At 53.6% G+C, this 27,563-nt stretch overlaps 2 protein-coding genes across 3 annotated transcripts; both read right to left on the bottom strand.

The window, feature by feature from the left end:
• Window positions 1–2,990: 2,990 nt before the first annotated feature.
• Window positions 2,991–8,531, bottom strand: LOC113630030 (putative SEC14-like protein 6). The gene is given in 10 exon segments (XM_027125253.1): window positions 2,991–3,130; window positions 4,278–4,447; window positions 4,527–4,678; window positions 4,755–4,857; window positions 5,202–5,289; window positions 5,395–5,455; window positions 6,634–6,729; window positions 7,239–7,427; window positions 7,516–7,603; window positions 8,494–8,531. Coding segments are annotated over 10 exon segments (1,098 nt in total). The 5' UTR covers window positions 8,505–8,531.
• A 7,036-nt stretch (window positions 8,532–15,567) lies between these two features.
• On the bottom strand, window positions 15,568–22,232 carry GAL3ST1 (galactose-3-O-sulfotransferase 1). 2 transcript variants are annotated; one of them, XM_027124306.1, is made up of 4 exons: window positions 22,146–22,232; window positions 21,893–22,026; window positions 17,786–17,925; window positions 15,568–17,002 (listed from the first exon to the last, which is right to left on the bottom strand). In XM_027124306.1, exons 2-4 carry the CDS (start codon window positions 21,938–21,940, stop codon window positions 15,862–15,864), a joined length of 1,329 nt encoding a protein of 442 aa, XP_026980107.1. In that variant the 5' UTR covers window positions 21,941–22,026; window positions 22,146–22,232; the 3' UTR covers window positions 15,568–15,861. The 2 variants fall into 2 exon arrangements, with proteins under 2 accessions (XP_026980107.1, XP_026980106.1); XM_027124305.1 differs by having other exon boundaries at window positions 21,893–22,232.
• Window positions 22,233–27,563: the final 5,331 nt, after the last annotated feature.

Genomic DNA, 27,563 nt, shown 5'->3' with positions numbered 1-27,563 from the left:
TCTCCCTTCAAGGGTCCCTTCCTCGGACAAAGTACATCTGATTCCCCATCAGGCTTCTTTGCTGAGAGCTCCCCTAGAATTTGGCTTCTGCCCCTCCAAGCACACGTGGTGATGACACGCCCACTTGATAATCATTGGAGTCACTTCTGCCTCCCTCAATATAGGTGAGCTTCCTATTAGCGTCAGCCCAGTCTCCCCGAGGTCCCCAGGGCCTGCAGTACCTGGCGCTGGGCAGACACTCAATAACCGTTGATGAATGAATGGATAAACAAAGAAACAAGCTTCGGGTAAACAGCCCCTTTCTGGCTACTTCCTTTTTTTAAAATTTATTATTTTTTAAATTAATTCTTTTTTGGCCTTGCTGCGCAGCATGCAGGGTCATGTAGGGTCGTAGTTCCCCGACCAGGGATTGAACCCGGGCCCTTGGCAGTGAAAGCATGGTGTCCTAATCACTGGACGGCCAGGGAATTCCACCACACACACCTTTTTTTTTCTTAAAGTGTTAAGACACAGGGATGGAGGTTGCTGAAGACATGCTCCCTTTCTATCTCCCAAAGTGCCCCTCCCCCCTTGCCAGGTAGGAGATTCTGCTCTCACCTCTGCAGGTGACTGCTGCCCTGCCGGCTTAACAGAGGTGTGCTCTGCCAGCTCTGGGATTCAGTGTCGCTGGTGCCCACACCTGACCCCCTTATCACAGCCATATTTGTATAAATTCTCTGTGGTCAGAGCCTTGGGAAACCCCTGTGCAGCGGAGTCTTTGCTGCCTGCAAGAAAACCACATGAGGCAGTGCTGATGGTGGGAAGTTGGCTATGAGTGGTTAGAAAGGCAAGGGTCATTGTTCACATCTATGGACCCCTTGTCTTTACGTGGGGGGCATGAAGGTGGAAGTAAGGCACTGTGAGCCCCCATCATGACAACAGCTGGGAGCAGTGAAACCTGGCACAGGGTCCTCCCAGCCCCAGTTGGCCGTGCCCTCCATAGCCTGCCATGGGCAGTGGGAAGATGGCCCTAGGAAGCCAGGACCTCTGGGGGCTCTGGATATCCCTGCATCTGGGAGGCTGCACAGAGGGTGGCTGTGCAGTGCAACTGGGGTGACGGGAAAGCCTGCCACATCTGGGATGCAGGAGAGGACCTTGGACACAGAAATGTCATGTGATTTTTGCCTGACAGCCTCAGGCCATCTCTTTGGTGCTGGTATGCAGTTTTTTTCTTGCCAAACTATTCAAACACTGTTGGGCCAGGAGTGCCTCATGGCGCTGGCTTATGGCATTTGGTTTTATTTAGTTTGCTTTTTATAGCAGCAGAACCTCTGCTCAGACTCTGTGCTCCATCACTCGTGGTGGATGGAGGGCTGGGGACCCAAGGACCTCACCTGGCTCACCGGAAGATCCCACCTTCCCAAGCCTCATCATGCTCTTGTCTAAAACAGGCTCTGGGAGATCGAGAAACCTCTTATTAACTGGAGAAGATGAGAGCACAGAATCTGAGAGTGGGAAAGGGACCAGAGCTGGGCTTCTTGCTGGTAAAGCACCTGGATAGTGGGGCTTGCGGAGGCTTCCGGTCCCTGGGAAGGGCCTGGGCAGCCAGGATGCTAATGCTTTGCAGCAAGGACCCCTTTTACACGTACGTCTGACCACTCACTCCCGGGGACGTCACCTGGGTGGCCAGCACTCCACCCCGTGGGACAGTAGTACAGGCGCAGGGATCCAGAGCCAAGGGCCGAGCCACCCTGGGGTTGGGTCTTCAGAGGTGCTGGGGGCCAGTGGCCTGGCCCAGCCAGAGGGCAGGGAGCAGGATGAAGGGGGCAGGGCAGCAAAGCCTGGGCTCCCAGGCCCAGGCTGAGGGCTTCATTGCCACCTAGAGTCAACCACAGAGGCACAGCCATCTCAGCGGCTTCCTCGGCTCACTTCCAGGCATGGGCTGCCCTGCTGGGTGCAGTGCGGCCAGCAGCGGTCCTGACTGTGGGCTGTGGTGTCCAGGAGGGCCAGCCATTGAGAAATGAAGCCTTCACTGGCCAGCTACTGAGTTGCATTTGGGGTGGGGGAGGAGGGGGGTTGGCAGCCAGCCTTCAGCTGTCCCCTTGGTGAGACACAAAGATGGAGGAAAAACCTGATGGTTCTCCAAGAAGCAAGTCAGAGTCTAGGATGAGCACCCTGGGAGGGCAGCTCCACCCTGCACCCCAGTATGTTCATTCCACCTCCCTCCAGCTTTGCTTCGGTCCCAGCCCCTATCAGAGCCGGAAAGAACCCAAGTTGAAGGTGGGCTGGATCACAGCAGGCTGGGGGTGGGGAGACACTGGGAATTCCCCGGAGACTCAGTCACACCCACTCAGCTCTGCGTAAGGCTGAGCGCGGGCTCTTCCTCCTGATGGTTGTTCCTGCCGGCTCTCGCTCTCCGTTTCTGATTTTCCCTCCAAATGCAGTAGAACAGCCCTGGAGGGTTGATGCTCTGTCAGAACCGAGACTCTCAGCCCTGCCCGTCCTTCCACCCAGCTGTTTACAGCTGGCCCTGCCCATCCCTTCTGACCCCCTGCATGTGGAGAATGGGGCTTCCCTGCTCTTCAGGCCTGAGGCTGTGCTCCCTGCAGGCCCTGGCGCTCATGCGCATGTCCTCCAACCACGATGCCAGGTGTGGGTGAGGCCTGGGATGGGGGGGACCTTGTCAGGAGGGACACAAGGGCAGCTTCTGCAGGTAGGACCCTTCCTCAGTGGACACAAGCTTATCCTCAGGGTTCTCATCCTCATTTTCTGTGAACAGGGGATGGGGTGTCCGTCTGAATCCTCAGCGTGGCCTATGCACCAGGGTTCCCCTTCCTGCTCGGCCACAGAGCCAGGTTGGCCCACAAGGAGCTGAGATGGTGATGGCTGAGGTGGGTGGCTCTCTGCAGTCACCTCCAGCACCGCCCTTCCTGGGGGCGGCGGGCAGGGTCAGGGGACAGGGAGGGGTGCTAAGGGGTTGGAGAGCACAGGCACAGGGGCGCCCAGGGTCTTCATTGCAGTGGGGACTGTCTTGTTGCCTCGAGACTCTGAATCTTCTCCTCGGAGGCCTTGTCGGGGAGCAGCACCTCCACAGTGTAGCTGACCCTCTTGGCATGCATCAGGCTGTAGGTGTTGTCAAAGCGCAGGACGTCTGCAAGGACGGAGAAGTAAGCAAGCAAAGCGAGCCTGGCACATCTGCACGCCCAGTGCCCTTGGGAGTGGGCCGCCCAGAACTGTGGGTGGGGCTGGAGGGTCTGCCCCAGCCCATCACTCCTGACTATCTCCTTGGCCGATGCTTGTGCCAACCAAAGGAATAATGGTAACCACCAGCAGCGTGCATCAGCCCCGTCTACGGGCACTGAGTCGGTGCTCACAGCTCCCTGAATCCTCAAAGCAATCCCACAGAAGGCACTATCACCCCCATTTTATGGATAAGGAAATGGGCTTAGAGGTTGGTAAGACTTATGATTCCAGAGCAAGGGAGGGGAGGGACTGGGATTCCCTTATCCTGATGTTCCAACCCAGAGGGGAGCCCTGCTTTCCCCAGAAGAGAGGGCTGAGTTCCATCAGCCACATTCTCATCATGCCTTTTTTAGAGGCATTTTGTTTGACACCAAGGTCCAACATGAATGCTGGGACGTGGTGACTCATCCAGATTTCTCTGTCTCCACCCTTCTCATTCTCCCTTTGCCACGAAGATGAACTAGATGTGGATGAACTAAAGCATTAGCAGAACTCCTTCTCTTCTCCAGGGGAGATCAGCTTTGGGTTTCCCTTCTCCTAGCTCTGTTCCCCACAGAGGTGGGAGGTTAGCAGTGGTCCTGGGCAATGTCGCTTCTGCTAAAGCGGACCAAACTGCATCTGGCCTGGGAGGCCTGGGAATGGGGGAACAAAAACCTGGAAGAGTCATCTCCTCAGGATTCCCAAAGTGGGGTGGTCCACACATCCGGACAGGCTGGGAGCCCTGATGCTGAGCCCATGGCTGTTTTCCAGCTGTCTCTTACTTAGCCTGTTGAGTGCAGTGAGGGGGCTTTCCAGGAGCTGAGCCCACGGCTGTGAACTGTGCTCTCCACCATGTGTCTCTGCCCTTGTATCCACACCTGGGGGCCACTCATAAGATCCAACACCTGAAACAAATGTCCCTGGTGCCTGTGGGATCTAGGAGCTAGCGCAGACTCCCACACCCTCCCTGAGATCTGGAAAGAGGAGAAAACAGAGAGGTCAGACTGGCAAGAGACGTCAGATCATTTCTCCGCCATGAGGAGGAAAATGACTCCAGCGAACCCTATAGATCTTACTGACGCCGGCCTGGAGGCAGGTGAGGCTCCCGTCCTCGGGCACCAGGTGGGTGTTGTAGCGCTGGCTGGGCAGAACCTCCATCATCTCCCCGGCCCGCTGCCGCTCTCCCATCTTGGTCTTCAGGAAAACCCCGAAGCCTATGTCCACCTCGTCCGATGCGAACCGCCACCTGTAGGGGACAGGGCCCCACTGACAACCACCTGCCTGGGCTCTGGGCCCCTCCCAACCATGCCCAGGTGTGGAGTGGCCGCCATCCCTAACTGAGCACACAGCCTGGGAACAGGATCTCGTTCTCCACTTGCAGGGAGGAGCCTCGGCCCACGGTCACCTGGTGCTTGTACTGCACCCTCACCTGGTTGCGCAGGTAGTAGCTCCTGGGCACCTCGCCCCCGTAGTTGATCTGTGGGCGAGGGTGGGTGAGAGGGCACTAGACCATGGCTGTCTCCCCTCCCTCCCCATCCTCTGGGCACCTGTACCTTGGTCAGGCACTTGGGGTTGCCATCGGTGTCAGTCATGGTCCCCCCAAACTCCACAGGCAGCTGGTCGGGGCTGGTGAACTTAGGCAGCTCTTGCTTCCAGCTGTCTGTGGGGGCAAAAGTGGGGTTCCATGTGGGATCGGGGAGGCTCGACTGAGGGCAGTTGGGCCAAGCCCAGGGCTGTTCTGTGCCATATAGCTCCCTCCCCCTATTTCCCACATCCTCCTGGTGCCCCCGAGGACAGACCCCTACTGGCCCCTCTGCCCTCTGGCAGGTGGACACATTGGCCTCAACGTTGATGCCATAATGGAGTGGGTCCTCCAGAGCAGTGGGTCTGGAGGAGTGGGTCCCCGAGCCTGGTGCCCTCGGATGCAGGAGCTGTCAGGTCTGCAGAGGGGCAGCCCCCAGCTCAGGCTCTGGGCTGCAGAGGAGGCCAGAGCAGCTCACTCATCTCCAGGAATCACCACCTTCCTGCGCATCTCCTCAGTTATGTACGGCTTGATCAGGTTGAAGGCCACTGGGAACAGCTTGGAAGCTGAGAAAGGCACTGTTTCAGGGTCTCCTGGGGTCTCAGTTCCCTGCCTTGTTGCCTCCACAACCCCTGCCCCCCACTCAGCATATCCCGGGCTGGTTCACTCACCTCTCACAATAATTATATTCCTCAAAATCTCAGGGTAATTTGCCTCGAGTGCTGTGAGAAACTGTGAGGCCAAACTCAGGTCAGTGCACAAGCTACAGGTGCCTAAATGCTGCCCCCTTAAGGCTCCCAAGGCCCCCCAGACACCCAGAACCCACCCAGACAAGAGAAGCCGCTGCTTTCCAGTTTGTTGGGTCCCAGTCACAGACCCTCCTGAAGCCACTAGTGCAAAATTCTTGACAGATTTCAAGGGGGTGACCCCACCTACTGCAGAGTAAGAAAATCCCCCTCAGGACTCTGGAAGGTTCCCCTCCATGTGGTTTAGACAATAGTTCAGCTTCAGAAACAAAAACTTTTAGCATAAGAAAGATTCAAAGTTGTAAGACATACCTTTTTGTTCTTAATTGGGATAGAATTTACATACCATAAAGTTTACCCTTTCAAAGTGTACGATTCAGTAGTTTTCAGTATATTCACAGAGTTGTGCAGCCATCACCGCTGTCTAGTTTCAGAACATTCTCATCACCCCAAAAGGAAGCCCGTACCTGTTAGCAGTCACCACCCCCACCATTTCCCTCTCCCTGCAGCCCTGGTTAACCACCAGTCTGCTTTCTGTCTCTATGGATTTATCTATTCTGGGTATTTCCTATCAATGGAATCACACCACATGTGGCCTTTTGTGTCTGGCTTCCTCAATTTAGTATGTTTTGATGATTGTTAAACTTTTTTAAAGTTTAGGTTCTCTGCTATTCTGGGTTAAGCAGAAAGAAAAGAAAAGGCAAGCTGGCTGCCCCGGGGGCCCAGGTCTTGTCAGGGCCTCCTTTCCCTCCTTAGGGCTCTCAGAGCAGACTTGCTTCCAGCCGCCTCCCAGACAAAGCAGCAAATGGGATGGGGGGAGGGGCTCAAGCCAAGGGCAGGGGGTGGGGCCGGTAGGGAGGAGCGGGGAGGGAGTATGAGAGGGAAGGGCATCGACAGGGACCCTGGCAGGCCTGGTGACCATGTCCAGCAGGTCACCTGTTGTTGTGACCTGCTGGACTTGAAATGGTGACATTGGGGTGATGAGTATGATTTAGCACAGCCCCAAGAGATTGTGGGTTTGAAAATATCCCTGCAAACAGCAAGTAAGGAGCTGCAAACCTGTGGGCGGAGCGAGGACCCCCCCATACACACTCCACATCAGCAAGCGAGGGACAGAGGCCCAGGAGGGCGGACACCCTGCCCCCCTTGGTGGGGTTCCCTCACCTCCTGGGCAAACTCCACTCCTGGCTTCCACAGATGCCTCTGGCTCAGCCCCTCGAAATCGAAAACAGCTATGATTTTCTCCACTTTCTTCCCCAGGTGCAAGGGAATGATGGGAAGTGAGACCCCCATGAGGGTCAGTGCCCCCCACACCCCACCAGAGGTGGGGCCGGGCTTGAGCCCAGGGCACTGGCCTGGCTTATCCCGGCTCCGCCTGGCGTGGAGGTTTCATGCCAGGAAGCCAGGTGCAGGGGGATGGGGCCGTCCCAAGGGGCGCCCTTCCCACATCTGTCCATGGGAAGGCAGGTCGCCATGCCTCAGTTTCCTCCTCTGTTCAGTGCGGCTGAAATACCTGTCTTTCTCCATCAAATGAGGCCACAGAGAGCAGCGTGGCCTGGTGCGTGGAGCTGGGCTTTGGGGCAGTGAGCCCCAGCGTGGACCACTTAGTGGGCTACTGGCCTCTGAACCCTGTGTACGCTCAGAGGTGCTGGGAGGAGCCGAGGAGACCAGGGAGGTAGGTTCTGGGTGCCCAGTGCTGGGGGCTGCCTTGGAGGCTGCCAGGCTGTGGCTGCCCCGGGGGCTGGGAGGGCCCCGTGGGACCCTTGCCTCCTTGCTCCTCTGCTCGCACACTCCCTCAGGGACAGCCCACAGCTCTGGGACTTGGCCCTGAGCAGCTCTTGTCTGGAGATGGAGAGGAGGAGGCCCTTGAGGTCCAGGCCTCTGATGATGTGGTACCACATGGGGCTGCCCTCGTTGTTGTGGCCACAGGTGCTGTTGGCGTTGTATAGCCTGACAACCTGGATGCACGAGAGAGAGGGCTGGGGAGGGGGTGTGGGTTTGAGGGAGACCTGGGTTCCGAGGCGGCTGGGTGGCCGGGGATCTCACCTCTGGAGGCTGCCATGCAAGGATGTTGTGCAGATCCTGTTGCTTCCGGAACTTCACCTGCTACAGAGACACGGGAGGAGCCGAAGACCCCCCCCCCCCCCCCCGAGCCAAAGGCCTCTGCAGGGACCCAGGGACACTTGGCCAGGCCCCTCTGCCTGCAACCACTGAGGGCCTGCCAGGGCATCTGGGGCTCCACGGGCACAGAACTGGGGATGTGGACAGGAGTGGGACAGAGGAGACGTGGGTCTGACATAGATGTGGAGGGAAAAATCTCAGAAAGGAACAGGTGAAGCCAACAGGTGCAGCTGCCTCTCCCTGCATCCTTCCACCTGCTTGCCACCCTCCATTCCCCACATGGTCTCCCAGAGAGTTCTGGGAGTCAGACTTCACCCCCTAGCTTCCAGTCCTCCTTAGTCAAAAACCTAGACTCCGATGGTGGCCTGCAGCCCCACCCCACCGCCACCACCATGGGCCTGCGCCACCCACGCAGCTGCATCTCTCCCCTTTCTCTCTACAACACAACCTCCTGTGCTCCTGGATTGCTCCAGCTTGCCCCCACCTCAGGGCCTTTGCACGGCTGTGCTCTCAGCCTCCGATCGTCACCTGCCTGCCTCCTTTCAGGCATTCGTGCCACAGCCAAAATGTCACCCTTCAGCAAGGAAGACCTCCCTGACCTCCCTCACTTCCTTCTATCCCACTGCCTTTGTTAAACTTTCCACTCTCAGGAAGCGTCTTGTTTACTTATTTATCTGGTTTCTTTTCTCTCTCTTTCTACCACTGCACTCTCCCCGGTGCCAGCACCGGCTAGACTCACCTTTGGGGCTCAATAAACAGTCATTGCATGAAAGAAAGAAAGAAAAAGAAAGGAATGAAGGAAGGGAGGGAGGGAGAGAGGGAGGGAGCGAGGAAGGAGGGAAGACAGGAAAAAAGGAAGATCTCAGAAGACTTGGGGCTGGTCAGGGAGGCGTTGCCCTCACCTTCCGCAGCATGTCATCGGATTTCTCCAGGTCAAAGCTCCGAGCTGCAACAAGGGGACAGGCTGTTGTTGTAGAATCCTGGGGGCCTGTTCCAGGTGTCTGAAGAAAGAGGCCCCACTCCACCCTCCCACCCGCTTTGCTCAGAGTGTCCCTTTCCTGACATGGGGAACCACAGTGTGGCTTGGGTAAGAGCTGAGGTACCCAGAGCCCCAGGAAGACTTGGGTACAGGCCCCCTGAGTTCCTGGGCTGATGGCAGTGGGTGTGCCCCTGGGCGGGCCTTGGTGATGGTGGTAAGCGGAGAAAGAAGCCACCACCCAGGAGGAAGATAGGAAGAGAAGGTGTCCAGAGAAACAGCACATTGAGTCCCTGTCACACCCACGGCCACTGCCAAGGCCTTGGGGACCCCAGCTGTGCCCGCGGCCCTTTTTCTGATGCTCCAAAAAAGTTGTTAAGAGATCAGACCCTGGGACTTCCCTGGTGGCGCAGTGGTTAAGAATCTGCCTACCAATGCAGGGGACACGGGTTCGAGCCCTGGTCAGGGAAGATCCCACATGCCGCGGAACAACTAAGCCCGTGTGCCACAACTACTGAGCCTGTGCTCTAGAGCCTGCGAGCCGCAACTACTGAGTCTGCATGCTACAACTACTGAAGCCCGCACACCTAGAGCCCGTGCTCCGCAACAAGAGAAACCACTGCAATGAGAAGCCTGCGCACCACAACAAATAGTAGCCCCTGCTTGCCGCAACTAGGGAAAGTCCGCGCGCAGCAACGAAGACCCAATGCAGCCAAAAATAAATAAATTTATTTTAAAAAATAATAAAAGTGCAAAAAAATCTCAGTGATCATTTTTATATTGATTACATGTTGCAGTGATACCAATTTGGCTCTGTCAGGTTAAATAAAATATATTATTGGGAATTCCCTGGTGGTCCGTTGGTTGGTACTCGGCACTTTCACTGCTGTGGCCAGGATTCAATCTCTGGTTGGGGAACTAAGATCCCGCAAGCCGTGCTGCATGGCCAAAAAATAAATAAATAAAATATATGATCAAAATTGATTTTACTTGTTTCTTTTCCCTGTTCTCACGTGGCTACTAGAAAATTTGAAATGACATATGTGGCTTGCATTTGTGGTTTGTGTTATGTTTCTATTGGACAGCGCCAGTGTGGACTCTGGCCACCAAGACTCTCAGAGTTGAGAAGCAACCCGGGTGTGCGGAGCTCAGAGGAACCTCAGGGGCCTTGGGGGCTACCTCTTCTGGGGCAGAAGGAGAAATTGAGGCCGGTGCAGGGCTCTCTCCCCCACCTCACCTGGGCTAGCATCCTCTCCTGCGATGGGCTCAGCTCACCCTCTTGCCCGCTCATTCTCCCTACAGTGGTGGGTATGGGGTCCAGCTGGCTGGTCCCGAGTGCAGGCCCCACTCTGTGGCTCCCTGCAGACCACCTGTCTTCTGCCCAGCTGGCAGCCCCGCCCATGCCTACCACTGCTCAGAAGCCCCGCCTCTTCCTGCCAGGCTTCTTGTCCCTACATGGCAAGGTCCATTCCTTGCTGGGTGCCTAAGGCACCAAACCTTGACCTGACTGGCCCAGATTCAAATCCTCATGTGTGAAATGAAGACAGCGATCTTTGCCCCACAGCATGTTGAAAGTGACACCGCCTGTTGTCATGCACACAGGGGCTGCTCTCTACCCTGCCTCTCAGTCCCCACCCTCTACTCCTGCAGTCCCATCAGATGCTTCCTTGAGCCAGGAAGGCCACCACTCACACCCAACAGAGGTCTGAAACCACTGTCATTGTGCCCCGACATGTCCCAGGCTCCAATTACCACCCCACGTGTCTGGAGCAACTGCCCATGATTCATCACAGCCTTTAGGGCATGTGGCATCGGGGGTGAGGAGAGACTTCCCAGACCCAGACCCAGCAGGTGGATGGATGTGCAACCCTGAGCTGGGCCACACCCAGCCTTCAGGTGAGAGGTGACAGGAGACTCCTGGTTACAGTCAGCTCCCCCACCCCTGGACAAGCAGAAAGCCAGAGCCCAAGACGAGGACACGTGGGATCATGCTGCATGAACGGGACCTGCACACAACAGGCACTTGTCTGAGATAAGCACTCCAGTGCAAGGAGCTTATTCCGGAGGTGATCCGGGGAAACACAAATAGGAGAGTGAGGAAGTGAGACAGAGGTGGGGAGGTGGCTGTACGGGGAAGTAATGAAGAAAATAAGGACAAGTCGGTCCCAATGGGGATAATGGGAGACAGTGTGGAACGCTCACCTCAGAGTCCCGCCCAGGGTCTGAGGGTCTTTAGACACCTTTGCTTGAGGGCTGCTCCAGGGGCTGACGATCCTGCTGGCACCTGTGGCCCTGGAGGCTGGAGAAAGGCCTCAGGGGATGGTGAGGTTGAGGGGATAAGGGCAGGGGACACGGGCAGGGCACCAGCAGCTTCACCTCTAATCTGGGACCACGTGTTGGGCTTTGTGCCTGCTTCTCGGACAAAGGCATCCCTGCTCTGTGAACCCCTTACTGTTCCTCCCGGAGCCTGGAAGATGGAAGTGGAGTGCCCGAGCCGTGCAGCAGTTGGGTGACAATCAGGACCGTCTGAACTTGGAACTTACTCAGGACTCTGTCTCTCACATGCCGGCGCCAGGCAGAGCACACACCTGGGGCGCCTCGCTGAGCCCGAGATGCTCCCTCCTTAGCCTTGCACGGGAGTAACTGGAGTGGATCTGCCTCTCTTGTAGGGCGAGGTCTCCCTAGAACCCCACAGACCCATAGGCTAGAGCTTTAGCCACAAGGGGCAAGTGTGGGCCACCCTCCCCTGCTCCTTCCCTGGCTCAGGCCCCCATTCCTCTCCCTGGTTCCCCACCCCAGCACCTCCGAAGCCCACCTTTGAGTAGTCCTGCGCCTCCTCCAAAGCCTCCCTTGGCTCCTTGTCACTCTCAGGAGAAACTGCAAACTCCGTAGCCTAGAGCGCAAGATCATTTGCTGTCCTTGCTGAGCGGATTTCTCCTGCTCTCCTCCTTATTCCAGCCCCCTTGCCTCTCCACTATTACCTGTCCAGTTTTTCTTATGCTGTTCCCTCTCCCTGGAATGCCCTTCCTTGCAACACCCTGCATCCAATCCCTGCCTCCCTCAAGGCCTATAATCAAAGCCCTCCTCTTCTGCAAGGTCTTTTCTAATTGGTTTTATTTGCTGGGAAGTGAGTCCCAGTCCAGTGAATGCAGCGGGCACGGGGCTTGCACACAGTAGGCACTTGTCTGAGAAAAGCACTCCCACTGTGGCACGCTGTACACAGTAGGTACTCAATAAGAGTTTGCCAAAGATGTGATGTCCAGGGAAGCTGGGAGTGGCCACCTCTCCTTTTTCAGTTCTTATATGGCTCTCTGTGCTCGTGGGTGCCCAGGGCCACCCACTCTCCAGACTCCCTGCCTCTACCTGCCCGTGTCAAGACTTACCTGACCTGTGTCCCGCCCCAGTGTCATGTGAGCCTTCAGCTAATGAACTCATTCCAGCACTTGTGTGCCTTGGCTAATCTATTATCTTTCCCAGGGACACAGGCCCCAGTCAGTTAGGACAAGTATGAAGAAGGCCCTCAAGGGCGAAATAGCTCCCTTTCTCCCCTCTGCCCTATTTTCACTCTCTCTTTTTTACCTGTTCCCTCCCTCCCTCCTTTCTTCTTTTCTCTCTTCCTTCCTTTTTTCCTTTCTCCCTATTTCCTTTTTTTCTGTCCTCTTTTTTTTTGGCCATACCACATGGCATGAGGGATCTTAGTTCCCCAACCAGGAGTGAGACCAGAGACCCCTACAGTGGAAGCACAGAGTCCTAATCACCGGACCACCAGGGAAGTCCCTTTCCTCTGCCTTTCAACATTTATTAAGAACTGACTGTGTGCCAGGCACTGGTCTGGGCACTGGAGGCCTATTGTTTCCATAAGACCCGGGCCGCATCCTGGAGGGCCTCTCAGACAAGCAAATCCATGGCTCTGGCCCTGGGCAAGCAGAGCTGAGATGGGGAGCCTGGTGGCCCTAAGCTAGCTTGGGGGCTGGGCTGTCAGGGAAGGACACCCAGAGGAAGAGGCAGAACTTGCTTTGAAAACACGTAGCAGTATTAGGCCTGCAAAAGTAAGGGGGCCTTATAGTAGAGGGAACAGCATGTGCGAAGCCCCAGAGGCATGCAGCTGCCTGGCTTTTCCTCAATGGAAAGGAGGATAGTGGAGGGCTTGGAGCAGAGGACAGCCTCTGGCTACAGGTGGAGGGTGGCTCCTAGGGGCGAGCCTGGGGGAGGGAGGAAAGGAGGGGTTCAGGTGAGGGGGAGATGCCTCACCCAGGAGAGTGTGTTAGTGTCCTGGGGCTGCTGTAACAAAGTACCACAAACTGGGTGGCTTAAAACAACAGTTTATTCTTTCACAGATCTGGAGGCTAGAAGTCTGAAATCAAGGTGTTGACAGTGTCACGTTCCCTCAAGCTCTGGATAGACTCCTTCATTGCCTCTTAGCTTCCGGAGGTGGCCATCACCCTTGGCGTTCCTTGGCTTGTTGCTATATCATGCCAACCTCTGCCTGTCTTCACATGGTGTTGTCCCTGTGTGTCTGTGCCTTCACATGGCATTTCCATCTCTTATCAGGACACCAGCCATATTGGATTAGGGCCCACTCCAATGACCTTGTCTTCACTTGATTATATGTACAAAGACCCTATATCCAGATAATGTCAGTCATAGGGGACTGAGGGTTAGGACGTCAATGCATCTTTTTAAGGGATACAGTTCAACCCATAACGGAGAGGAACATGTGGTTTCACTTAATTTCTCCCAGGGGGCAGCCTTGATCCCTGCCCTGGCTCTCATGTGTCCGGTCTACAGATGCCTGGTCACCATGGGCGCCCCCAGCTCCCACTGGCCAGGAAGGTCAGAACTAGGCAAGACCGAACTTGGTACCATGGCGCCTTCTGCTGCTCAGGTGTAGCAAGAGCAGTCTGGTTCCTGAAGGCTACCCCTGTAGAGCCCCTTGGAGACCTCATACTTCTTCAGCCATGGGACAGCCCTCAGTCCTGAGGCTGAGGTGGCCAACTGGAATGGCGCTGAAGGTCTGGAGGCCGCAAGCACCAGCCTCGGCATCTGACTGACCTAGGTTTGCATCCTGCCTCTATGGCTGCTGGCTGGGTGACCCTGGGCTGGTTGCTCTGCCTCTCTGCATGTCAGTCACCTCCTTGGGGGAGCAAAGGGAATTGTGCATGTTCCCACATGGCACAGGGCTGAGCACAGAGTGGTTGCTCAGTACCTGGTAACTACTCATTATCAAAGTATTAATTACATTAATAAAGGAGTTAATAACTATAATGCTTTTAAAACAAACCAGGCAGATAGTAAATGCTGATGAAGTAATTTATGTTCTTAGCATCTACTAACTGCCAGAACTGTTCTCCTTGGATCTTGAAAGGACCTAAAAGGGCCAGTATTAATAATAATAAATAATGTAATTATATATAATATTATTATGGGCATTTCTAGGCCCTTAGGGGTCCAAGGAAATAGAATTATGGGGTTCCACAAACCCAGGAAGCTATCATATTGCACTGAGTCACGTCTCTCTTTGATTAATAAAAGGAGGGAGAATTCTCTAATAAATGTGGGGTCAGTTACATCTTTTCCTGCAAATAGTCTTAGATGTTGTCAGTTTTATTTATTTATTTTTGCTTATTTTTCTCCCTATGAATTAAATAAAGACTCCAAGGCCGTGCTAATTTCTTGCCACAAGGAATATTATGAGGGTGTAGGCAGTGGTCCCAGAGGGTTGGTGGGGTCAAACCTGTCCCATACTGACCAACTGTCTTAGTTGCCCAGGACTGAGGCACTTCCTTCAATGTGGGAACTTTCAGTGCTAAAACCGGGACAGTTCTAGAAAAGTGAAACAGTTGGTCACCCTAACTCCTTCCTACCCTCCTTGGACCAGAAGCTTCCTCCCAGGAGGAAGATTGACTCAAGCCCAGGGAGGTTGAGTGATCTGGCTGACTGATCTGACTTTGAATTCTGACCCTGGCCCTAATTAGCTGTGTGACCTTGGGTAGGTCACTCAACCTCTCTGAGCTTTGATCTATAAAGCTAGGATGTTGTAGGTATTCAGATAAGTTATGTAAGCACTTGGCTTGGAACCTGGCACAAACAGGTCTCCAGTAAAGAATCTCCTGGCTGTGGTTTCTGCCTTTCATATCTGGCTGCTGGCTACTGGTTAGAGACTTGAGGAAGGGCCTCTGTTCCCCGGGGAGGCTGACGGAAGCAGATGGTTAGAGCTGACACACCCCTGCCATGGTTGATCATACCCGACATGCCTTGGTTGCTCTCTGGACATGAGCTCCAGGAGGGTCTAAGCCAACTTGCTGACTGCTGTCTGCTCAGGGCCAGCTCAAGGCTGGGGCGCACTACAGACATCTAATGAATATAAAATGTTTTTTGGATTAATTAAACTGAACTCCAGGGTGGAAGGGGAAAACCCAGGACTTAGGTAGGGTTAGAGCACAAGCAGATGGTGAGGCAGCCTGGAGTGGTCAGTAGGGGAAAGGGGGCAGGCAGGGATGGGTGAACAGACATTGGCTATGGAAACGGTTTGGGTTCCCAGAGAGATGGCTTAGTACTGGGTCTGGTACATCTTGCAACATGACCTCAAGCATTTCCTTCCTGCTCTCAGAATGTCAAATCCCACATGTGTAATATGGGATGGTAATTGTGCCTACCTCAAAGGATTATTGTGAGGACTAATGAGATTGCACGAGGAACCGTTAGCCTGGGCCCTGGGCCTGCTGTTCACGGCTCCACCAAGTTCTCCCCACCTCCCTGTTACACACACACACACACACACACACACACACACACAATCTTCCAGGTCTTGGTAGCTCATGGGACCCCTTCAATCACACAGGGCTTCAGCATGTGACAGATACACACCAAACCCTGCCATACCGCTGGGCTCTGCCCCACAGACACGCTCAGCTGCCCATCATGCTCCCTTGGGTTCCCCCAATCCCGACCAGTCATCCCACACACACCAGGGCCCCGCCAGTCAGCACCACTGAGGCTGATTAACAAAAACACATCAAATTCTTTTACTTCTGAAGTCTCCCCTTTAAGGGGAGCCAGAAAATAGAACATTCTTTTTTGGAGGGAAGGGGATTTAATTTAAAAAACGAAAAACCCAAAACCAAAAACTATAATTAGTCAAATACTGATCTCAGGCCCTGTGTGCAGTGGGCCCAGTCCTTGGCTGGTCGCACCCCTGCAGTAGCCCCGCCTCACCCCAGGGGCTGGGGTGGCACCAGGAGGGCCGTGGGGGGAGGCCAGCGGGCCCCTGCTCAGCCCTCCTCCACGGGCGGGCGTCACCACTGCAGGAAGTCCCGGATGAGCTTCCAGAGCTTGGTGACCCACAGGTTGACGCCCAGGTCCATCAGGTACTGGATCTCGGGTGTGAGCATGCGCCGACAGAGCTGCGCGTGCCGCCGCCCAATGCTCTTCTTGAGGTTGTAGCCCAGGATGGATTTGGTGCCCAGCGGCTGCCAGGGCTGCATGGCCGAGTCCTGGATGGCGGTCGCATCCACCGCGTGGCCGCCGTCTATGCAGATGCGGCGCATGCGCTCGTTGGCGCGCCTCAGGGCGGCCACCTCGCGGGCCATGCGCTCGCGCCCAAAGGCCTCCACCTTGCGCCAGAAGCTGGCGTTGAAGTGGCGGTAGAGGCGGGCGTCCAGCACGTTCCAGGCTGTGGCGCGCCGGTACAGCTCGCCGGAGAGGCGCGGCACTGCCGAGGCGCGGCGGGCATTGAGCTTGAAGTAGAGCACGTCCTCCAGCTCCCAGCACAGCAGGTCCTTGAGCAGCACTAGCGACTCGTCGAAATACTCCTGCAGGAGCACGAGGTGAAAGCGGCGCTCCACCTCCAGGATGTGCTCCTGCACCTGCGGGCTGCCGGGGTCCAGGTCGCTGTCGTAGCCCAGGTCGAAGAAGAGCAGGTTGTGGAGGTAGTGGGCGTTGTAGCCGTGGGGGTCGTAGTAGCGGTCTGGGTCCTGCAGGAACTTGGCCAGCTTGTCGCGGCCCGAGAGTTTCCACGTGAAGGGCACCACGGAGCCAAAGTAGTGGAAGGAGGACTCGAAGAGGCGGGCGGGGTCGCGGAGCACAGTGATGAAGGTGGCGTTGGGCGGCACCAGGCCCCGGACCTCGTCGTAGTGGAAGCGCATGTGGTTGCAGATGATGTTGAAGCAGGCCCCGGGCCGGTAGTCCTGCACCAGGCTGCGTGCGAAAAAGGCCGGGTAGTCGAAGTCGTTCCGGCCGTTGGGGAAGGCGAACTTGAGCCCGTGCTTCTGGCCGAAGCGGAACAGGATGTTGAGCAGCGTGCTGCTGGCCGTCTTGTGCGTCTTCATGAACACGATGTCGCGCCTCGGCTGGCAGCCTCCCACCGAGCCGTTGGCCGGGGTCAGTGCCTCTGGCTCGCTCAGGGCCGGGGAGCAGGGTGCTGTGCCCTCGGGGGTCCTGCTTGGGATGGAGTGGTGGCAGAGCCTCAGGACTTAGCACCCTGGGCTCCGCTACCCCAGGTCTAGAGAGCAGGCTGCTGGGGGTGGGGTGTGTGGCAGGGGAGCCCAGGGACCAGATGGGCCTGCATTCAGGCTGCAAGGCCTAGGTCAGTTGTTTGGCTTCTCTGGCCTTAACTTTCCTCATCTGTGAAACGGGGACAATAAGCCTGTTCATGGTGTTGCTGTGAGGACAATAACACGTCTCATTCATGGCCACTGTTAAGTACATTTATCATGAATTAGCATTAGGTAGGACCACATGAAACTTTGCAGGCCGAAAATGGTCAGTTATTAGCAGTTTCCTCTAGTTCAACTTAATACCTCCAATTAAGGGCACAGGCTGTGCTGCGTCCTGGGCAGAACAGCCCTGTGGGGAGGTGGGGTGGACTCATGCTTAGGAGCCAGGCTTGGAGGCAGACAGACCCCAGTTTGAATCCAGGCCTGTGCCAGCTGTGTGCTCTTGGACAGGTCCTCCCCACCTCCTGGCCCCATTGGAGCCCACCGTGCAGATGGTGTTATTTGATTCTTATGCTCCATGTCAGGCTCTGTTACTATACCCACTTCACAGATGAGGACACTGAGGCCTAGGGTTCCACAGGGTGTTCTGCTCTCAGTGGGATTTCTGCCTGGCACAGCATGATGAAGGGCACAGGGTGGCCACCCAGGAGGTAACCGTGGTCACGGGGGCAGGAGCCAACCCTCCCCCACCCCCAGCCCTCAGCTGCCCAGCAGGGCCACTCACGTGGAGGCCAGGCCAGTGTGCAGCGGGGGGACGGCGTAGGAGTACAGCAGTAGCAGGAAGCTGGTGAAGAGTGCTCCCAGCACCAGCCCCTTGGCCATGGACTCCCAGCGCTTCTTCTGTGGCAGCGGCATCTCAGACACCTGTGGGGAGTACAGAGCAGGGAAAGCGTTAGGGGGCTGGCCGCAGGGAGCCCCCACCACCATCTCAGGCCTGGCTGGCTTGAGAGGCAGCCTTCAACATTGGGACCTGCCTTTGCCAGCTCTGTGGCCCCCCAGCAGGTCCAGACAGGGACAGGAAGACTCTGGGCTGCAGGTGGACCCGCTGGGCAAAGCCAATGCAAAGAGAGGCTAGGGAGTGTGGCAGGGAGAAGGTTCTGCTGCCTGGTTCTGTTTTAACTTTTAAGCTGAGTGGTGGGTACGTGGGTGTTCATTAGTTTATTTTTTACACCTTTTGGGGCTTCATGATGAAATCATGTTGTAAGTAAAAAGGAAAAGAAGACCCTTTCCCAGTGCTCTGTCCCCCCAGGCCTGGGGCCAGGTTTGTCTACAGGGAGGGGCCTGGGCCCGAATCCCTCACCTTTCAGAAGGCCCAGCCAGCCCACCTGTCCCCCGTGCCACCCTTCCCAGCTTCCCAGTGAGGGGCCAAGGCTCCTCATCTCTCCTTACTGGCCCCCGTGCCCATGGGATCTGTAGGGGAGCCAGATGGAGAAACTGAGGCTCAGAGCGAGGAAGGAGAGGGCTCAGATCACACAGCCAGCCCGGCCTCTGTCCACATGCCCATCTTTTCTCCAACTGCCGGCAGGCAGGGTTAACCGGGTAAGTATGAATTTCAGATAAACAACGAATAGGGACTTCCCTGGTGGCGCAGTGGTTAACAATCCACCTGCCAATGCAGGGGACACGGGTTTGAGCACTAGTCTGAGAAGATCCCACATGCCATGGAGCAACTAAGCCCGTGCACCACAACTACTGAGCCTGCGCTCTAGAGCCTGCAAGCCACAACTACTGAGCCCGTGTGCCACAACTACTGAAGCCTGCGTGCCTGGAGCCTGTGCTCCACAGCAAGAGAAGCCACCGCAATGAGAAGCCTGCACACCGCAATGAAGAGTAGCCCCTGCTCATGCGACTAGAGAAAGTCCATGTGCAGCAACAAAGACCCAAAGCAGCCAAAGATAAATAAAATTAAAAAAAAACCCCACAACAAATAAAACTTTTTTTAGTATACACGTGTCCCAAATATTGCCAGGGATATAGTTATACTAAAAATTATTCAATATGTCTCTGAATATCAAATTTAACTAGATGTCCTGGCTTTTTTGTTTGTTTTCAGTTTGGGGGGTAGTAGGTTTTAGGTCTAACTGTGGCAACCCTGTCGGCAGGGGGCTGAGGCCTGAGCTGTAATGGGGGCAGTTCAGGCTAAGCCATGGGGGGTCCAGGAGAGAGCTGGGACTTGGGAGCCTTCCCACTGCCCCTTAGCTACAAAGCCAAGGTCCAAAACTTTCCACTGCTGCTGTGGTGCATGCTGCACTAGGCCCTGGGCCCCAGAGGCCAAGAGAGATCACGCGTGCTGCCCCGAGATCACACGCATGGCACGTCACCACTGACCCTGCAGCCAGAGGTCAGCCAGTCAGCCTGGAGGAGGACCCTATGTAATTCCCCCTGGAAAAGTGACCGGAGGCACCCACAAACCTTTCCCAGAGAATGGGTACTCCAGGTCTGCCTGACTAGCCCCTGAGTTTTCCGCTTCTCATCTAGAAAGTTGTCCTCACAGGAAAGGACATGAAGAAGAAATTTGCAGAGGAAGGAACTATATAAGAGGGAATTTGGCTTCCCTGGTGACAATGACATATCTCTGTTCACTCTTAGGTGGGCAAGGTGGACAGGGTCAAGGGTGGACGAGAGTGTGAGAGAGTCTCCGGTACTCCTATCAAAGGAGGAAGGTACAAGCTCTTCCAATTCCAACTATTCTGCAAAAACACTTGGGCAAAGTCACCCATGCAAGGGTGTTCATGGCGGTTTGGTCAGAAAAAAGTTAGAAACAACCTCAGTGTCCATCAGCAGGGCACCTGTTCCACAAACCAAGGCCCCTTCCCAGATGGAGGCATCTGTACCCGCGTAACAAAAAAAAAAAAAGGAAAAGAGAAAGAAAAAAAAACAAGGTGGAGCTGAGTGGACTTGCTTGAAAATACACCATGATCTACTAATGTGGAAAAAGAAAGTTCTGGAACACTATGCCCCCAAATCCATATAGGCAATAGGTAAATATACATAGGCCCAGAAAGAAACCACTGTAGGGGCATATTCTAAGTTTTAACAGTGGTATTCTCTGCGTAGCTGGGGGAGGGGTATAAAAGGTAATCGTTTTCTATATTATGCATTTCTGTAAGGGTTGCATTTTTTTTAAGGAGCATGTATTACTTTTAATCAGAAAAAGGCAATAACACGTATTTACTATATTTAAATAGTAGATAAAGCTTGCAAGGTGGGTAAAGTCAGCTGGCGAAGGTCTGGTCACGAAGAGGCCTCAGGAGAGGGGAGGAGCCAACCTGGAAGCCCCGGGCCTGTGTTTCAATCACAGGAACCCCTTGGAGCCTCAGTTTCTCATCTGTTAAGTGGGGAAGCTGGTAGTGCTGGCTTTTCCTGCTGGCAAAACGACTAGCGCATAGTTACCGCTCAAAGAGCGTGGGGACCTGCTCTGGGTTCCTGTCTTTGTCGCCCTCAGGGTAGTCTCCCCCTGAACAAGGAGTGGCTGCCCCCAACCCGACCAAGCACAGACCTGCCCCCTGCCTCAAGTGACCCCACCAGCCTCCTGTTCCTCAGGGGTCCCAGCAAATATCAGGACAGAGCCCTGGGCCAGGCCAGAGCCTCAGATGTGAGCCCCAACCCTGAGTGGGGCCCTGGGCTTCGGTTTCTCTGACTTTAAAATGGGGAGGGATTCGGATTGTTGCCCTCTAAAAAACCCCGGGGCCCACCCCTGCCCCAGGAGCCCCACTCACCAGGGCACTTTCTGGAACTCTGGGAGGGGGCTGGCAAGGCTCTGGGTGCAGGTCAGGCAGCAGGGGGCAGACCTGCCTCCCAGGACCACCAATCAGGCTCTGCCTGGCCCCGCCCAGGACCGCCCCCTCAACCCCCATCCCTGCTTCCCTCATTCATTTGTTCATTCCCCAACTTTGGCTTCCTCAAAACCAGCCGGGCCCTGCCCTGATAGGTGCTGGGCCCTGGGCCCTTTCCACCCTCTGATTTCACTTTTGAGCCCTGCTATGAGCCAGGCCCTGGGATGGGGTCTCCTCCAGAGCATCTCACTGACTCCATCCAGCTATCCTGGGAGGCAGACCCCACTGTCACATCTATTTTGCAGATGGGGAAACCGAGGCTCTGGGAGGTGATGTGACTTGCCCAGGGTAGCAAGGCAGCGGGCAGGGCTGGGATTCGAGTTCAGATCTGTTGGCCTGAAATGTGCATGTTCCTGTTTGTCCATGGCGGCCTCTGCCTGGCATGTCCCAGGCCCAGCCCAAGCCCGTGGGAAGGAGGGTGTGCACAGCTGGATGTTCCATCACAGAAGGCTGAGGCTTGCAGGCAGCTGACGGTCCCAGGTCTAAGTCCATGGGGTACCAAGGACAATCTCAGCCTGGCCCAAGCCTCACGGCCTGTAGCCTGGAAGACAGTGCAGCAAGGAGGCTGAGGCTCAGAAACGGCAGAGCCACCATCAAGGTCACACAGTGCAGCAGTAGCAAAGACAGGGCCAGAACCTGAGTCTCTTTCCTCTGCTATGGTGGTGACAGTCCCAGGCACTCAGGGCAGACCATCCCCCCTCCCTAGCTCACCCTATCTATTCCTCTCCTTCTGGGCTACCCTAGCCACATCACCCTCCGTCTGTGCCAATGGCTGGCTCCTGGCCAGGCCCAGCAATCCTCCTGTTTGGCTGGACCAGCACACTCCAGGGAACAAAGGAGAAACAGGACTCATCCCCCACAGCATGCACACGGGGAAACCGAGCCCGGGATGGTGAACCTTCTTGCCTAGAGCATCACCACCAGGCAGGCCTCAGTCCCAGGGTGTCCTGCTCCCCCCAGGGGCCTGTGCGCGAGACAGAGGAAGACACACTCACCTCCGGCCGTGTCTGGATGCCCCTTTCCTCTCCCTGACTGAGCCACATCTGACTCCCAGGCTGCCTCTGTGGTCACTGGGAAACAGGAACGCTCCAATGACACCCAGGAGTGTGCTGGCTGGCTCCCTCATGCTCTAGTGGGTGTGAATATTCATGAGTTCCCTCCCTGGGGAGAGCAGGTGGCATGTCCCTGTACCCTGGAGGTGCTGCCCTGGCCCTCTGCCCCCTGGGTGGTCCCCAAACCTCTCTGGACCTCAGCAGCCAGGCAGCTCCTTTATCCAATGGCTCAGCAAGGCCCCTGGCGTCCTTGGGCCAAGGACAAGCAGCCGCAGAGCCCGGCAGAGAGCCTGGGACCGGCTTGAAGGCCATGGGAGGGACAGCGAGGCAGGTGAGTTTGGGGAAGCTAATTTCTCCTCCAATCACATCTCATTTAAGTCTCACAGCTACCCTATGAGTCAAGTACCATTGTTAGCCACTCCCCAGGTAAAGATACCAAAGCTCAGAGAGGTGAAATCACCTGTCCAAGGTCACACAGTTAGCAAAGAGCAGACAGAACCAGAGTCAAAACAGGGACTTCCCAAACTCTAGGGCTTAAAGATGCCAAGACACAACCTGAGACCAAGATTTGCCTAAAATCTGTGAGAGCCCAGAGAGCAAGCAACTCAACCTGGAAGGCCTGCTGGAGGAAGAGTACCTGACCAGGGCTGGGAGGTACTGAGTCTGATGAGATTCCACCTCTCTGACCTCCAAATCCTTTATCAAAGAAGTACGGTACGGAATCCTGCCTGTCCTGCCTCCACCCTGTGTGAGGGATGGTGGCACAGGACACCCTGGACCAGCCTTGAGGAATTTGGGCTGATCAGAGATGCTGATCCTTCCCAAGGTCTCCCTAGGAAGAGGCAGTTCTTGGGGCCAGAGGCCATCGGGCTCAGCCCAGGCACTGGAATCTCTCGCATCCTGTTCTTTGCTGGGTTCAGGTCTGTTCTCGCTCAGCCTTGCCCATGGACAGAGGGTGCCCAGAAAAGCCCCCCACATCCTTCCGTCAGCACTGATGCCCAGAGCTCCCACCATGGCCCATGCGTGGGGCTCTAGGAACCCAGGTATCACCATCAGTTTTTTAATTAATTAATTAATTAAATTTTTAACATCTTTATTGGAATGTAATTGCTTTAAAATGTTGTGATAGTTTCTGCTGTATAACAAGGTGAATCAGCTATACATATACATACCTCCCCATATCTCCTCCCTCTTACATCTACCTCCCACCCTCCTTTTTTTTTTTAACATCTTTATTGGAGTATAATTGCTCCAATTGTATAAAAGTATAATTGCTTTACGATGGTTAGTTTCTGCTTTATAACAAAGTGAATCAGTTATACATATACATATGTTCCCATATCTCTTCCCACTTGCGTCTCCCTCCCTCCCACCCTCCCTACTGTGACGGTCATTTATCCCACATCGAGCACTTTCATAGGACGAGCAGCTGCCAGTCCCTCCCAAGGAGCAGCAGGCATCTGACAGTGTGCTCTGAATGCTCTTTCCCCCAAAGCCCCACCCAGCCGGGGAGCAGCCCAGCAAGCACCCACGAAACAGGGGAGGCCCAGAGTCCTGATCTCCCTGAGTGCTGAACCAGGTCCAGGGCATGGGATAGAGATGTTTTATCTTTTCTGGGCTGAGCTAGCTTGAAGACGGATGCATGGGAGAAAGTTGGGGCAGAGCTGGCATCAAATAGCAGACATGCTGGTTTATGAGCGTGGACTCTGGACCACAGCCCAGTTCTGTGCTCAGGACTTCCCATGCATCACGCACCCTCATAATCTTTGCAGAGAGCCCTTTAGATCCCCCACTTTGTTGTATATAAGGAAGCTGAGGCACAGGGAGGGGACGTGACAAGCCCAGTGTCACAGAGGGGTAAGAACCTCGTCCATGTAGGAGTGGAGTGAAAGCTTTTGAGCAAGAGGTGAGATCGTGGGAAGAGTGGGAAGCTAGTAAAGAAGAGCCATATAAATATTTTATTGACACACATATATATCTGTAACAGTAATATATAGTTTTGAAAAAATTAAACATTGAAAGTTTCATATTTCTAAATATTGTTTTTGTCATAGTAGATCAAGGCCAACAATAAGGAAAAATCTATTTGTTGCTTCTGCTCTTAATATTTCTATTTGGAATTTGATCACTTCCTTTCCTCTTTGATAACAACCCTACTCTAGTAGCCAATGCATGCATTGCATTGTATACATTTTATTCAATTAATTTGATTCAACTGATTTTCATACAGTTCTTTATTAGCTGACCTTTGGGGTTAGACTTACATAAGCACTAATGCTACAAAAACTTCATTTTAGAATGGCAAATGATCATCTAATAAGAGTTTTGCTAGGAAAATTATTTGAGGAATGCCAGAGGATGCCTAAGGAACATTCTGATCCAGTGACACTCAAAGTAAGAAGCGGAATATAAGATAAACTGGCAAAGATAGAGGGAAATTTCAGTGTAGCATAACATAGGCTTTTACTTTTTTATTATATATTCATTAACATCCAGAAAAACGAAGATGAAATTCTAAAGATGCAAATGCATACTAATGCTCTAATCCTATGTCAACACCAATTAATTTTGTATGCAATTTTTCTTCCAGAAATTTACATTTCCTCTCCCATAAAATTAGTCTAGAGGCTGGACAAGTTACTAGTAACTAGTTTTTCGATTATAAGTGACCATAGCCTAAAACTGGCTATAATACAGACATAACACTCTGAACAGCTTCCTATACACTACCAGTTGTAAGGCTTTGTACAGATATGCCTTACCATCTTACAGACATTCAGTTTTAAAATGTAAATGGTACAGGATATTGATAAACCAATTAGTGCTGATGCAAAGCAAATTCCTCTTTTATCTCAATTACAACATGATAATAGTTCAAGATAGTTTAAGTCTGAGACAAGGGCAACTCAATAAAACAACAGCATCTTGATACGGTAAAGAGGAAAATGTGACTCAATTACTGTTTTAAAAATATCTCAAGGGCTTCCCTGGCGGCGCAGTGGTTGAGAGTCCACCTGCCGATGCAGGGGACACGGGTTCGTGCCCCGGTCCGGGAATAACCCACATGCTGCGGAGCGGCTGGGCCCGTGAGCCATGGCCGCTGAGCCTGCGTGTCCGGAGCCTGTGCTCTGCAGCGGGAGAGGCCACAACAGTGAGAGGCCCGCGTAGCGCAAAAAAAAAATAATAAAAAAAAAATCTCAAGAACTTTGGCTCTTTTCATTGCTTTTATCAAAAGCTATGATATAAAACACTACTCTGATTTTTTACATATTTAGTAAGCAGTTTGGGGAAGTATGAAGAAAACACCTCAATAAAAGCATTTTCTAAAGTAAGAAATGTTTAGGATTAGAAGATGCAAACTATTATATATAGAATGGATAAACAACAAGGTCCTACTGTATAGCACAGGGAACTATATTCAATATCCTGTAATAAACCATAATGGAAAAAGAATATGAAAGGAATATATATATATATATATATATATATATAACTGAATCACTTTGCTGTACACCAGAAACTCACACGACATTGTAAATCAACTATACTTCAATAAAATAAATTTAAAAAAGGAAAAGAAGAGCCACGTGAAGCCAAGCTTTCCAGAGTGGGAGCGTTGATTGCAGAACCTGCGCCTCCAGCCCTGCCAGAGGGGTCTCTTCCCCCAGTGTCAGTGACGTCGGCTCCGGCTGGTTCTGCCCCCACCGGAAAAAAATTGTTGTAATTATAAAAGCAGCACATGCTCAATGAAAAAAAGTTCAGACAATTACAGAAAAATATAAAGAGCTCCATCCCCAGAGGGCAGCACCCTTAAAGCTTCGGCACAAGCCTCCTCACATTTTTTCTATCAATAGAGGCAATAGGAGGTGTCTCTGTTGGGGAGCACATTTTGTTTTTTTCACATGTCAATAGATTATGGACATCGTTTTGTGATCACAATGAGTTTTAAATTGATCTGTTCTGCAGGTATTTACTGAGCACCTGCACTGTGCCCAGCACTGGGGTGCCTGATGCCCGGTGCACGGAGCTCGGGCTCTCAGTGCTGGACGTGAGAGAGGAGCAAGCTGACAGCTGCAGATGCTGTGATAGAGGACACACTGGCAGGGCTTCCTGGAGCACAGAGAAAACACCTGATCCAGCCTGGAGGCGGGAGGAGCGTGGCCAGGGAGACTTGCTGGGGTAGGGGGCCCCAGCGGCAGAAGCTACAGTGTGTTTTCCAATTTCCAAAGGCAGTTAGTTCCCTTTCTCCCTGGGTACATGGCTAAACTACATTTCCCATTCTCCCTTGCAGTTCAGTGTCCTCACGTGACTGAATTCTGGCCAGTGGAATATGAGCAGAATGAGCAGATAAAGGGCCTCCAAAGACATTGGCTACAGAATATTCCGTGGAACCACTGCTCCTGTGAACCATTCCCTGACTGATGGGCATCCATGCTGTTTGTTCAGTGCGCACACATAGGAACAGGGCTCTGGCAGAGATGGTGGTGGAGTGAGGGTGTCTTAGGGCTGTTTCCTGTGGCTGGAAGGGAATCTTACGGGGACAATGGAGGAGACTTTAAGAATAGAGCAGAAAGACTCTCCCTACAGTGCTTAGAATGCATATTTGACAGCAACTGTTATAGCTCTAAAAGTGTCCGTCCTCAGACCCAGCACTTCTACCTGTGGAAATTTGTTCAAAGAAGAAAATCTAACAAGAGATCTGAGACGGAGCACAAAGATGTTCATTGTAGTATTATTTAGCGAAGGGGAAAAATAGAAACAACTTAAGTGTCCAACAAGAGGGGATGGTTAAAAATATGTGACATTCATCCAAATGGTCTAATATGTCCTCATTAAAATGATGCCCATAATATATAATGAAGTAAAAAAACACATATATACACACATATATGTACACACATACACGCACATAAATATATACTTACACACATATAATTTTGTTTTACAAAGAGTCTGTATTACTTTGGAAAAAATTAAAATAACGACGTTTCCATTTTGAAAAACTGCAGTCTGGCTGGAGGAGGAGGGAAACGTGGCTAGTCTGAACCATGCCCCACCTTGTTGTGTGACCACGGCAGGCATGCTGCCCTCTCTGAACCTCAGTGTCCTAAAATGGGGAAGAGACAGCAAGGGTCTGGGACCAAGAAGAAGCTGGAAAGTGTGAGCTGCACAGTTGAAGGTGCAGATGGAGAGGTTGGCCCTCCATCCAGGAGCGCTGGGGGACTGACTTGCAAGAATCTGGAAGCTTCCCCCCTCTGAGACCCTCTGGAGGGGGTGCTGGAGTAGAGATGGAGAGGATCTCCCGAGGGGCACTTCAGCTTTCAGGACCACCTCCAAACTTGTCAAGGAGCCCTGACAGCTTGCTCCTACTGCCCCCTTGGCTGGGGGAATGGCTGCAGCTGGGTACCAGGCCTGGCAGCTGATTAAGAAGGCAGTGTTCTTTGATGACTAGAAAACTTTTTGATCTTGCAGGGTCAATCACCTATTTCCACGGTTCCAAATGGCAACCACACAGACACGCTTAGTGTCACCTGCTAGCTCATGTGACGGCGGGGACACCGAGGCTCAGAACTACGAGCAAGCCCACAGGTCTTGCCTCGCTGCTTTGTCCAGG

The sequence above is a fragment of the Aethalodelphis obliquidens genome, unplaced genomic scaffold (assembly GCF_003676395.1).
Source record: "Aethalodelphis obliquidens isolate GAN/ISIS:26980383/991018 unplaced genomic scaffold, ASM367639v1 scaffold28, whole genome shotgun sequence".
NCBI classification, from domain to species: domain Eukaryota; kingdom Metazoa; phylum Chordata; class Mammalia; order Artiodactyla; family Delphinidae; genus Aethalodelphis; species Aethalodelphis obliquidens.
The sequence above is the reverse complement of the archived record's forward strand: the minus strand, read 5'-3'. Positions and strand labels throughout refer to the sequence as shown.

Coding starts and splice junctions, on each gene's coding strand:
- GAL3ST1 (XM_027124305.1), bottom strand. CDS start 21,940: ATGTGGCTCAGTCAGGGAGAGGAAAGGGGCATCCAGACACGGCCGGAG. Junction 17,926..21,892: donor GCATCCAGACACGGCCGGAG/GTGAGTGTGTCT, acceptor TACTCCCCACAG/GTGTCTGAGATGCCGCTGCC. Junction 17,003..17,785: donor CACACTGGCCTGGCCTCCAC/GTGAGTGGCCCT, acceptor CATCCCAAGCAG/GACCCCCGAGGGCACAGCAC.